The 13,489-nt window shown below is 45.4% G+C and overlaps 1 protein-coding gene across 1 annotated transcript in view; it reads left to right on the top strand.

Annotated features, from left to right (window-relative positions):
• atp2b3a (ATPase plasma membrane Ca2+ transporting 3a) overlaps positions 1–13,489 on the top strand; it is a 52,629-nt gene that overhangs the window by 22,152 nt on the left and 16,988 nt on the right. The window contains exons 4-12 of the mRNA XM_056299695.1: positions 280–405; positions 5,899–6,024; positions 6,717–6,785; positions 8,079–8,117; positions 8,404–8,568; positions 9,150–9,364; positions 10,285–10,527; positions 11,191–11,432; positions 13,068–13,302. Of these exons, the coding sequence (XP_056155670.1) occupies positions 280–405; positions 5,899–6,024; positions 6,717–6,785; positions 8,079–8,117; positions 8,404–8,568; positions 9,150–9,364; positions 10,285–10,527; positions 11,191–11,432; positions 13,068–13,302 (1,460 nt within the window). The remainder of the gene's footprint in view (positions 1–279; positions 406–5,898; positions 6,025–6,716; positions 6,786–8,078; positions 8,118–8,403; positions 8,569–9,149; positions 9,365–10,284; positions 10,528–11,190; positions 11,433–13,067; positions 13,303–13,489) is intronic.

Below are 13,489 nucleotides of genomic sequence, written 5' to 3'. Positions count from 1 at the left end.
TGGTGAACAGTGCAGACTTTGACCATTAGTTTAGGGTCAATGGCAAAATAATTGAGATAGAATCAGTTTTCTTCTACCGTTAAAGAAATACAGACTTTCATGTGGTAAACATGCAGTAAATCAAGCCATTTTGCATGTATTTATGACATGTTACTCATGGATATCTGATTTTAATCTTGGTTAAAATCTCTGATACGCCACTCAGGTTTAGCCTCATATTGGTTGGATCCATCCTTGGTCAGTATCCCAAATTAATCCGTTTCCTTTCCCCTGGCCCAGGTGACCTGCTGCCTGCAGATGGGGTACTGATCCAAGGTAATGACCTGAAGATCGATGAGAGCTCCCTGACCGGAGAGTCAGACCATGTGCGCAAATCTGCGGACAAGGACCCGATGTTGTTGTCCGGTGAGTTGTTGTGGAGACTCTAATCGTGTTAGCGTTCCAAGGCTGGTGGCAATATTTCCCCTAATTACAAACAAACAGCCACTTCTGTGGCTACATTCACCATGTCTGTTCATCAGAATATTTGCAAGCCTTTATGAAGTGTAGCGTTGTAGTGTGTGCCTAAACACTGATCTGGACCTCGCATGTATGTGTGTGCATATGTTATCGTAATATTTGTTCACTTGAAAAGTCAGTGATAACATCCGTGAATTATCTGTTTGTGCCTGTGTGTGTGTGTGTGTGTTTACCTGGTTTTTCTATCCGAATGGGGACCAAATGTCCCCATTAGGATACAAAAACCTGAAAACCGCCTACCTCATGGAGACATTTTATGGGTCCCCATGAGGAAAAGGGTCTATTTTGGGGTTAGGATTTGGGTTAAGGGTTAAATTAGGTTTAGGATTAGGTTGAGAGTTAAGGTTAGGCATGTAGTTATGATGGTTAAGGTAAGTGTTAAGGGCTAGGGAATGATTGTAGTCAGTGAGGGGTCCCCACAAGTATAGGGTGACATGGTGGTGTGTGTGTGTGTGTGTGTGTCTGTGTGTGTGTACTATGTTTTCTATCCTAATGGGGACATTTGGTCCCCATTGGGATAGTAAAACCAGACACCACCTACCTTGTGGGGCCATTTTACGGGGCCCCACAAGTAAAAGGGTCTATTTTAGGGTTAGGACTTGGTTTTAGGGTTAAGGTTAGAATTAGGGTTAGGTTAAGGTTAGGGTAAAGGTTAGGCATGTAGTTTGTGTGGTTAAGGTTCGGGTTAAGGGCCAGGAAATGAATGTAGTCAATGAGGGGGCCCCACAAGTATAGATTTGCGTGTGTGTGTGTGTGTGTGTGTCTGTGTGTGCCTGTGTGTGTGTCTGTGTCTGTGTGTGTCTGTGTGTGCCTGTGTCTGTGTCTGTGTGTGTAAGCGACGGTGCGTGTGTGTGTATAAGGAAAAGAGAAATCTCAGTAGAATTGTGGTTAATCGAGTTGTGACTGATGATCAGCTTCCGGAAGCGGCGGGTAACGAGTCCATTAGACTCCCCAGGGGAGCACGACCTCAACCCAATCATCAGCTCGAGATCAGGGCGTCACACTCGGAAAACAAAACACTGACCTGCACAAAGACACAGTGACACTCCTCCCCATTGGCACACACACACACACACACACACACACACACACACACACACACACACACACACACACACATACACACACATACACACACACACACATACTCACACACACAGATAGTAGTCATAGCTTGGACTCACTGATTTCTTATGTAAGGTTTGCCGCCCATGACGGACAGACAACAGTCACACATCAACACACACATAGTAAGGTCACTCACATGGGGGCACACACAAGTGCATACAAACACACACATAACTTTAAAATGGGAGTAAAATCAAAAAGTGTTTCCCTTTGTATGTTTTATTTTTATTTTTATGTGTATTGGTGTAATAAGCCTGTGTTAGATTCAGCGTTGCAGACAAAATGGAGGTTCGGTGGTGCTTTGTGCTGTTGAGAGTACCATAATAGTAAGGTACCATAATATCTATGGTACCTTACTCTGAGAAGAGTCTCTTTTTGGGTTCAGTGTTATTAGGTGGTGGATTTTTTTTGTGGGCGCAGCGCTTAACATTTATTTTGGAAATATAGCCACACATTTTGAAATATCAAGGAAGAAATTATTTTTTTTTTAATTCTCCCCCAATTGCACCTGGCCAATCAACCCACTCCCTGAGCCGTCCCGGTCGCTGCTCCACCCCCTCTGCTGATCCGGGGAGGGCTGCCGACTACCACATGCCTCCTCCGATACATGTGGAGTCGCCAGCCGCTTCTTTTCACCTGACAGTGAGGAGTTTCACCAGGGGGACGTAGCGCGTGGCAGGATCACGCTATTCCCCCCAGTTCCCCCTCCCCACCCGAACAGGCGCCCCGACTGACCAGAGGAGACGCTAGTGCAGCAATCAGGATACATACCCACATCCGGCTTCCCACCCACAGACACGGCCAATTGTGTCTGTAGGGATGCCTCGACCAAGCCGGAGGTAACACGGGGATTCAAACCGGCGACCCCCATGTTGGCAGGCAACGTCATAGACTGCTAGGCTACCCGGACGCCCAGAAATTACATTTTGAATGGAAATAATTTTTGCTTGACATTGGTTGTGCATTTAAAGTATCCTCAGCAGTCATGTCTCAGCGAGGTGGTGACCTGTGGCTAATAAACAGGAACACAGCTGAATAACATTCTCCTCAGCAAATGCAAGAAATGTCACGCTTTTTTACTTATCTTCCATTTGTGCTGAGCTATCACAGCAGTGTGGATGGAAAGGTGGATTTAGGGAAGCTGTAAGTACATGAAATACATGTTCGACATACTTACAGTGCTGACAGTAGACTACATCTAATGCTTCCTCCTCCTTCCTCCTCACAATTTCCATGCGAGCTGCAAGGTTGTTGTTTTGTTTTTTTAACATTGGAGCATCCGTCACACTTAGACAATACGTTACTCACGGTTTTAAAGTGATTATCTAGTGGAGGGCCATTTTAATATCTCGTGCAGGCGGTGTTCGCTCTGGGAATATGATGGAGGTCTGCTTGGCGGAGTTAATGGGATCACAGAGGAAAATACAGGAAGGTGGACGGAGTACTTATGGGTTGGAAAGAGGCAGCTGCATGGAAGAAAAGAAGAGTCCATTTACGTAATGCCACATATCCACCTTGGGCAAAAGCATCCCCTGAACTTCATTATTAATTACCTCTGGAGTATAAAAGACGCAGGTTCACCCTGCCAGCCAGAGAGACACGTTTCTTCCCCTCGTCTGAAAGGAGACCTCAGTATACCACTTTTTCTGCTTGTTCGCTAAGAAAAGAAGGGTAAGAGGGGCAGAAAATCCCTATATTTGTGCACTCTTTATGTAACACACACACACACACACACACACACACACACACACACACACACACACACACACACACACAAACAGATTGTCTGTCCCTCTCTCTCGCTCTGTCTCTCTCTCGCTGTCGCTCTCTCTCTCTCACACACACACTGTCTCTCTGTCTGTCTGTCTGTCTGTCTGTCTCTGTCTCTTTCTCTCTCTCTCTCTCACACACTCTCTCTCTCTCTCTCTCTCTCTCTCTCTCTCTCTCTCTCTCTCTCTCTCTCTCTCTCTCTCTCTCTCTCTCTCTCTCTCTCTCTCTCTCTCTCACACACACACACTGTCTCTCTGTCTGTCTGTCTCTCTGTCTGTCTGTCTCTGTCTCTTTCTCTCTCTCTCAAACACACACACTGTCTCTCTCTCTCTCTCTCTCTCTCTCTCTCTCTCTCTCTCTCTCTCTCTCACACACACACACTGTCTCTCTGTCTGTCTGTCTGTCTGTCTGTCTGTCTGTCTGTCTCTGTCTCTTTCTCTCTCTCTCAAACACACACACTGTCTCTCTCTCTCTCTCTCTCTCTCTCTCTCTCTCTCTCTCACACACACACACTGTCTCTCTGTCTGTCTGTCTGTCTGTCTGTCTGTCTGTCTCTGTCTCTTTCTCTCTCTCTCTCACACACACACACACACACACACACACACACACACACACACACACACACACACACACACACTGTCTCGCTCTCTGTCTGTCTCTCTTCCTGTCTGTCTGTCTCTGTCTGTCTCTCTCTGTGTCTCTCTCACACACACACAGACACACACAGACACACACACACACACTGAATGTACTTTAAAAAATCTCTTCGATCGTTTGAGTTTCGTGCTAACAGTTGTTACAGCACGTGGCTCTCAGCCTGTTAAAGCTGCAGCCCTGACGCTCGCTGCTTCAGTTCAGCTGACTGACAGTTGCATGGTGATGGTGGTTATTGTGTTATTGTGTTGGTGTTTGACCTTATTCCTATGCATCCTGCTGCTACGGTGACGACACTGCACAGTCATTACCTGCCGTATCATTTTGCCAGGACAGCCTTTGCTCAACGGTGACCATTAAAATGAACTACGATGATACCTTTAAGTGGCTCTTGTAGTTTTTCATCTCTCGCATGACGTAAGAAAAAGACTTAAAGACGATAAACTGTCACAGTTTTATTCTAACAGCATGGCTAAAACAGGGCACAGGCTATGCAAATGAGTGAATGACCAATGTTACGCCGGGTCTGTCCCTTAATGAACTGGTTTTGTGTCAACCTCCTTTGACTGCGTTTGTCAAAAGGCGTTTCTTTAGGTGCACCCGGGTAGCATGACGATCTATTCCATTGCCTACCAACATGGGGCTCGCTGGTTTGAATCCCTGTGTTACCTCCAGCTTGGTTGGGCGTCCCTACAGACACAATTGGCTGTGTCTGCAGGATGTGGGTCTGTGTCCCGGTTACCGCACTAGTGCCTCCTCTGGTCGGTCGGGGTTCCTATTCGGGGGGGTGAGGGAAGTGGGGGGAATAGCGTGATCCTCCCACATGTTATGTCGCCCTGGCGAAACTCCTCACTGTCAGGTGAAAAGAAGCGGCTGGTGACTCCACATGTATCGGAGGAGGCATGTGGTAGTCTGCAGCCCCCCCCTCCCCCCGGATCAGCAGAGGAGGTGGAGCCGTGACTGGGATGGCGCGGAAGAGTGGGGTAATTGGCCAAATACAACTGGGTAGAAAAAAGGGGGGGGATCCCGAACCCCCCCCCCCCTCCCAAAAAACTAGTTGTTTCTTTTTTTACCTCGGCCTAGTTTAGGTTGGTTGTACTTTGGCTGCTGGACTATTCTAGACACTCGTGGGTTACTGTTTGGTGTGAAAATCCCGGCATTGTCGCAGGTTTCATCATCATACGCTCAAACCAGCCCGCATGCTAATGACTGAGACATCCATTTCAAAGGCTTCTTAAATCTCTGCTCGTACCCATCCTCCGTCACACTCACACCCCTCGTCTAGATCGTCTCAGGTCTTACAAATCCACCTTTCATCCTCTGGCCTCCTTTTTATTTAACCATAGAAAACCACTTGGGGGTCATAGTTTTCCTCTGAATTCACCTGATCAGCCTAGTTCAAGGCCAGTACAGGAGTTTCCAATACTCTGAAGACCTGCTGTATGTTTTATATATGTGTGTATGTTTTTCATGATCATATTTGATGTCATATTTCGAACATTTAGCATTTTAAATATGATCATAGTTGTCCTTTCTTTAATCCAAGCACTAACTTGGTCTGAAATCCTGTATCATATGAATGCATGTAGGCATCAAAGCAAGTCTGACCCAAATATTATGAATACAAAAATCCACTCAGAATATATTAGTGCTTCACATGAACAGTTTTGAATAAAAGTGAATGTATTTTGTATTTTACAGAACCGAGTAAAATGTCTCGCGAAATATAACAAAATTTGTCAGATACTTATTGTGTGTGTGTGTGTGTGTGTGTGTGTGTGTGTGTGTGTGTGTGTGTGTGTGTGTGTGTGTGTACCTGTGCATTAGGAACTCACGTGATGGAGGGCTCAGGGAAGATGCTAGTCACCGCGGTTGGCGTGAACTCCCAAACTGGGATCATCTTCACACTGCTGGGGGCCGGAGACGCCGAGGAGGAGAAGAAAGACAAGAAAGGTACGGCAGCTCAACATGTAAATGCCAACAACACCCTCAGCTCGACTACCTTCACTTCACCTCTTCCACTTGCAACCCGCACCGTGCCGCGATGACCACTGGTCTGTTGAAATAGCCCCTGTGAGAAGCCCCCGTAGATATGGGCTTATTCTGAAACACAAGTCACTGATGACTCATCCGCTATTGTGCCCTCTTTTTATTTTTCTCATTAGTGAAAACTTTTCCAGCCTCGGAGCGTAGTATAAATTGCAGTGAGACAGACAGAGAGGAAGAACAAAAGGCTTGCTGTAATTTCAGCAATTTATTTCCTTGCATATGTGTTTTGCACGCCACCGTACCAGCACAGGATACCAGCAGAGAAGTGCCAGCTGTTGGTTAATATCTCTGCCCTGTAAAAAGCATTGCAGTCTGCAGAGCGATCAATAATTGAATGGAAAGAAGGGCAAGCCTGATGGTGATGGGGCAACATGAAGAGGGACGCTTAAGAGTGAAACACCATGCCAGAGATGACATTTTTTATTTATTTAAAGCTCATACATTCATTTAATTTCTCATTGCTTGTTTTTTTTGGTGGTTTGTTTTATGTTGCTTACTCTTTTGGATTGTTTGAGTTGTGTTTTGTTTTTGTTTTTTTGTTTCTCTGATTATTCCCGACCCATCCGAAACGCACAAACATCTCCAACCTGGGCCAGAGGGCCACGCTAACTCGCCCACGCAGCAGCCCCCGGCAAGCCAAGCCAAAGCAAGCTGCATCAGGAATGGTAGGTGTCTCCTCCTATGAGTGAGATGGGTGGCGAGGCTAACTTTAAAGGTTAGCCTGCTTGCTGTTGGCGAGTGTGGACCCACTTCACAAGTCAGCCTTAGTGTAATCCAAAGAGCTTTGGGGCAACAAACACTTCAGGTTTCTTTCTTTTTTTTTTCAGTTACATTTGCCAAAACTTTCTACACACTATTCAACTGTAAATAAGGATGCAGTGGGTCAAAAAGACTTATTGTGTGTCCGGGTAGTGTAGCGGTCTATTCCGTTGTCTACCAACACGGGGATCGCCGGTTTGAATCCCCGTTTTACCTCCGACTTGTTCGGGCGTCCCTACTGACACAATTGGCCGTGTCTGCCGGTGGGAAGCCGGATGTGGGTATGTACCCTGGTCGCTGCACTAGCGCCTCCTCTGGTTGGTTCAGGGTGCCTATCGGGGGGAGGGGGAACTGGGGGGAATAGCATGATCCTCCCACGTGCTACATCCCCCTGGCGAAACTCTCACTGTCAGGTGAAAAGAAGCGGCTGGGGACTCCACATATATTGGGGAGAGGCATGTGGTAGTCTGCAGCCATCCCCGGATCGGCAGAGGGGGTGGAGCAGCGACCGGGATCACTCGGAAGAGTGGGATAATTGACTGGATACAACTGGTGAGAAAAAGGGTGAAATTAAAAAAAAAAAAAGAGACTTATTTGCTTGATATCTCTCCTTGCAATCAGGCATAAAGACAATCGCAGCAGAGCACCTGCATAGGAAGTCAAGTACCATAATAAAATGCCATAAAAAAACGAACTTGCAAAGTTTAAAGATGGTAATGAAAGCTGTAATACTGCCGCACTAGTCCCAGATTCCATATATTTAGAGGGTCATAATTCAGGGAGATCATTTCCATAATTATTGGCTTTCCCATTTGCATTTTTTATTTTCATTACTGCTTACCAATGATTCTGCCAAGTTTCTCATACGATTTAATTATATTTACCTCATGAGATGCGGGTTTCTAACCAGCCCTCAGCCATAATTTAATGATTCATTATGATTCATTAAGTCCCCATTCTATCAATTCAACTCTGGTGAATTGGGGATGTAGAAAAAGGCTTGCACTCTATTGCTGCGCTAGATGCAAAACAGACTACTTACCGACAATAAAAGGGGGCAGTAAAAGTAACTTCATAAGCACTCATGATTAAAAATCTTAAAGCATACTGTAAATAAACTAAATTCAGTGTGACCTGCAAAGATTAATTTTGATTTCCTTAATTAAATATAATTTGGCCCTTAACGTTTTTTGTTGCAGGGAAGCCAGATGGGACGCTAGAGACCAGTCAGAACAAAGGTAAGCTTAGCATATCTCGGTGTCAGATGGGTTTTTCTCTTAAAGTAAAAAAAATTCCAAAAGATGGTTTGAAATAATTACTTCCAGGTAATGATTAGACTCTCAGCCCAAAAGGCATTTTTCACTTTATTTTCCGAGGCCCATGGCAACCATTGTCTCTTCATAATTAAATGAAACGGAGGTATCAGGGATTCATATTGAACCAACTCAAACCAAGTGAAACTGCGCTAAAGAGAAATACGACTGTTGTCCCCTCGGCTACCTAACCACATTTTTAATACCCAAGCCAAGAAACAGGATGAGGCTGTTGCCATGGAGATGCAGCCCCTGAAGAGCGCCGAAGGTGGCGAAGTGGAGGAGAAAGAGAAGAAGAAGGCGAGTGTGCCGAAAAAAGAAAAATCGGTCCTCCAGGGCAAGCTCACTAAACTGGCAGTGCAAATTGGGAAGGCAGGTAAGGCAGATTTAATTTGATGGCTCTCCTTTTATCTGCGCTTACCTATTCCCTCGCATGCACTGTACATGAATTAGGGCCAGTTGCAATTTGAATTTAGGTGGCGGGGTTCAAAGCCGAATTTTAAGTGGAGTTTGGGGGCATCAGGAGGCGTCCTGATAGCTAAGTAGACTAAGTCAAATGCCATGCAGCAGTGACACCGCGGGTTCAGCTGTCTGAATGAGGTCCCTCCACGAGGAGAGATTCACGCTCATTGCAAAGCCAACATAGACTCACATCCTCTTGCAGTTAGAGTTTGTTGTATTCCTTTGGCATGTCAAGGCATCTTACCGTTGCATCATTAATGAGGTGGGTTGAAATTATTTTAGCCATGATTTCTTATTCATTTCTTCTTTGTTGTTTGGGCTTAGAAAAAAAAGAACTTTGGCTTTTTATTGAAAAAATAGAAATAGCTAAATTATATCTCTGCAGAGAAGCAAAATCCGTCCGTGCACCTCTCATGCTGTGTAACTGCAGTGGCCATGCTAAGTGTCAAGTAAGGTTTCTCACAGCTCATGACTCAACTATCTTTTTTTTTCCAGGCTTGGTCATGTCCGCCATCACAGTCATCATCCTAGTCGTCTACTTTGTGATTGAAACCTTCGTGGTGGAGGGCAGGCCGTGGATTACAGAGTGCACACCTGTCTACGTGCAGTACTTTGTCCAGTTCTTCATCATCGGTGTGACTGTGCTGGTCGTGGCAGTGCCTGAGGGTTTACCATTGGCTGTCACCATTTCTTTGGCTTACTCTGTTAAGGTGAGCTATTCTCATCTGGCTACTGTGTGTGTGTGTGTGTGTGTGTGTGTGTGTGTGTGTGTGTGTGTGTGTGTGTGTGTGTGTGTGTGTGTGTGTGTGTGATGGGTTTTATGTGTCATGGGTTTTATGTGTCATGGTGAGTAACTTCTGAATATGCACAGAAAAGATTTTAATGTTTCCCAGCAGTTAGGCTTGGGGTGAATCAAAAATGTATTTTTCTTTATTTTTGACAGACAGAAAGAAGGACAAAAAGACAGACAGACAGACAGGCAGACAGACGGACATACAGACAGACAGGCAGACAGACAGACATACAGACAGCCAGCCAGACAGACAGACCGGCAGACAGAATGAGATAAAGACAGACAGACAGACAGACAGATAGACAGACAGGTGGACAGAATGAGAGATAGCCAGCCAGACAGACAGATAGAAAACTCAGTCATAAATCAGTCATCACCTAGCCAAGGCGGTCTGGGTTGCAATTTATAACCTCAAATAAAACCTTCTGAATGTCCTCTGCATCCATAACAGAGACAGACAGAGCACCAATAGTATGTCGACACTGATCTACACTTTTACCTTTAGTTAACACTTGCATGAAACAACCAAATATCAGTCATACATTAACAATCTATCATCAGTGGGTATGATTTGTGTCTGTGGGCTTTTAGTTGAACTATTGAACTGAGGACTAGGTGGGCAAGAAAAGTAAGAGGTATTTGAGGCAGCTGTTTGGAGCTTATTTGAGGAGAAAAAAATATCCCAGGTGTCTGCTCATAATGCCTATGGCACCTACTCCTGCTGAGTTTGCCCAGCGCACTATGCCTGTCAAGTGAACACCATGAAGTAAATCAAAGCGGAAGACAGTTTAACTGTAATAACTGTTTGTCACTTTTATGACCCTGCACTTATTCTAGAAAATGATGAAGGACAACAATCTGGTACGTCACTTGGATGCCTGCGAGACCATGGGCAATGCAACGGCCATCTGCTCTGATAAAACGGGCACGCTGACCACCAACCGCATGACTGCAGTGCAGGTCTACGCCTGCGATCATCACTTCTGTGAAGTCCCCGACGCTGACCAGCTCAACCCTAAGGTGCTGGAGATGCTGGTCAGCTCCATCTCCATCAACAGTGCATATACCTCTAAGATTATGGTGAGAAGATTAATGGTGTTGTTATGACATTTTCCATAAGGAAACCCCATGCTGGTTTGTGTGACATCTCAAAACCGATGACATTTTCATTTAAGAGCGGACCTGCGCACCGTTAAACATGTTCCTTCTAGTGTCCGGGTGGTGTGGCGGTCTATCCATTGCCTTCCAACAAGGGGATCGCCAGTTCGAAGCCTCTTGTTACCTCCGGCTTGGTTAGGCGTCCCTTCAGACACAATTGGCCGTGTCTGTGGGTGGGAAGCTGGGTGTGAGTATGTGTTCTGGTCGCCGCACTAGCGCCTCCTCTGGTCAGTTGGGGCACCTGTTCGGGGGGGAGGGGGAACTGGGGGGAATAGCGTGATCCTCCCACACGCTACACCCCCCCTGGCGAAACGCCTCACTGTCAGGTGAAAAGAAGCGGCTGGCGACTCCACATGTATCGGAGGAGGCATATGGTAGTCTGCAGCCCTCCCCGGATCGGCAGAGGGGGTGGAGCAGTGACCGGGGTGGCTCAGAGGAGTGGGGTAATTGGCTGGATACAACTGGGGAGAAAAGGGGGGGTGTGTGGGACAAAACATGTTCCTTCTTTCAGACTGAACTTGAATGTATTTTCTTTTGTTATGACCTTTGATTATTTTCCTTTTCTCCTCAACTTTCCCTCTTTAGCCACCTGATAAAGAGGGGGGCCTACCCAAACAGGTGGGCAATAAGACAGAGTGTGCCCTCTTAGGCTTAGTCCTGGATCTTAAGAGAGACTACGCCCCCATCCGAGAGCAGGTACCCGAGGAGAAACTCTACAAGGTCTACACCTTCAACTCTGTACGCAAATCCATGAGCACCGTGGTGCAGCTTCCAGATGGATCCTTCCGCCTATACAGCAAAGGTGCTTCTGAGATACTGCTCAAAAAGTGAGTGAGAATCACTTCAGAAAGTTACATGACACAAGCCTTAACTTGGAAAGAAGTGTAGAATTGAAGGGAAACTGTGCTAAATTTGAGCAATGTATTCTCAGTAAAAAAAAGGCACAGGATGATGTCAAGACTGTTGTCAGGACAAGTTGTAGATGCCCAATATCAAATCTTTCAAACGCCAAATCTTCTCTCAAATATCAAAGCTTTAGGTTTCACCTTTGACCCTGCACTAAACGTTGAATAACACCAAAAAACGTTTTCTGTTAAGCTTTGTCCAACTGAGAGCGAACGCTAAATTCTAACATGCTGTCCTCTAAAGACACTAAGAAAATGATTCATGCTTTTGTGCCATCGTGTCGGGGCTATTGCTGTGCTTTGTTCACCTGTGTCTGTCAAGCTGCTATTGCACTTATTATAACATGTTGTTCAGCTTTTAACCTTATAAATGTGAGATCTCTCACATCCTCAAACCAAGAGGTTTTGGTCATTGCATTGTTGGGTTAAAGTTGAAAGTCGATCATGCTTTTGCTGCTGTAGCCCCTAAATAATGAAACAGCCTTTCACCTGACATCCTCTCACTGTATGTTTTGTATTGCAGTTTTGTTTTAGTGTTCCCCTCTGTTCTTAAAGTATTTTTTGTGCTTGTGATGCTGCGCTTCAAAATGGTGTAAATACCTTGGTTCAAAATGGGTCACTGCTCCACCCCTTCTGCTGATCCAGGGAGGGCTGCAGACTACCACATGCCTCCTCTGATACATGTGGAGTCGCCAGCCGCTTCTTTTCACCTGACAGTGAGGAGTTTCACCGGGGGGCCGTAGCACGTGGGAGGATCATGCTATTCCCCCCAGTTCCCCCTCCCCCCCGAACAGGCACCCCGACAGACCAGAGGAGGCACTAGTGCAGCGACCAGGACACATACCCACATCCTGCTTCCCACTGACAGACACGGCCAATAGTGTCTATAGGGACGCCTGACCAAGCCAGAGGTAACACGGGGATTCGAACCGGCGATCCCTGTGTTGGTAGGCAACAGAATAGACTGCTACGCTACCTGGACGCCCCAGATACTTTTTACTTACTGGGAGCCCACGATTTAAATAAATGGTGATAATAAAAGTCATGTAAATAAAAATCTATACCAGTTTTGCTCATTTATACTTTTACAGTTAGTTTTGAGGAATCATGATACAAAGGTTAGGTTAATGCTAAAAAAATAACAAAGCTAGGTTTCCTGCATCAGTTATTTTAATTTTAAAATGATATTTTTTACTAAGATATTTAATAATTAATAATTGTATCAATCTTTAAAGTGACCTAAAGTTAAACATTCAACACAATTGTAAAAACACATTACAAACCTCACATAGCATGAGTTAATGGTTTATAAACTGCAGCCCTTTGCATACAGTACAACTACACTAATTTTTTAAAATCAGATCAGTTGAGGAGACACTGATGCTTTTCTGCTGCTAGCCATGCTAACTTGCATGACATTAATTTCAGAGGTGGAAACACTGACGTGCTGAGAGCAACACAAGAGACTAGCCTACAAGTAGACTGCTGACCATTGACCAATTTGGGTCCTGAAATTAAATTTGCTCTGATCAATAACCTGTACTTCTGTGTTGGAAGGTGCTCAGCTGTCATGGCTGCAGGGGGTGAGCTTCGGACTTTCCGTCCACGTGACCGTGACGAAATGGTTAAGAAGGTGATAGAGCCCATGGCATGTGATGGCCTACGAACCATTGGTGTCGCCTACCGAGACATCCCTGCTGTCCCAGAGCCTGACTGGGACAATGAGGCGGACATTTTAACCAACCTGGTCTGCATTGCTGTAATTGGCATTGAGGATCCAGTCCGTCCTGAGGTAGATCACAGTAGCTGTTGTTATGTGTTATGCTTTGCTATTTGTTACATAGAAATACCCAAATACAAGTATTACTAAGGCTTCCCTCATTTATGTAGTGCCAGTGACAATGAGAATCTGAATTGGGAAAGCTTATTTTATTATAAAGACTTTTTTTTTTTTGCCAGTCCTGTTATATTCATTAGGT

Source organism: Lampris incognitus, chromosome 2, assembly GCF_029633865.1.
Source record: "Lampris incognitus isolate fLamInc1 chromosome 2, fLamInc1.hap2, whole genome shotgun sequence".
Taxonomy (NCBI): domain Eukaryota; kingdom Metazoa; phylum Chordata; class Actinopteri; order Lampriformes; family Lampridae; genus Lampris; species Lampris incognitus.
The sequence above is the reverse complement of the archived record's forward strand: the minus strand, read 5'-3'. Positions and strand labels throughout refer to the sequence as shown.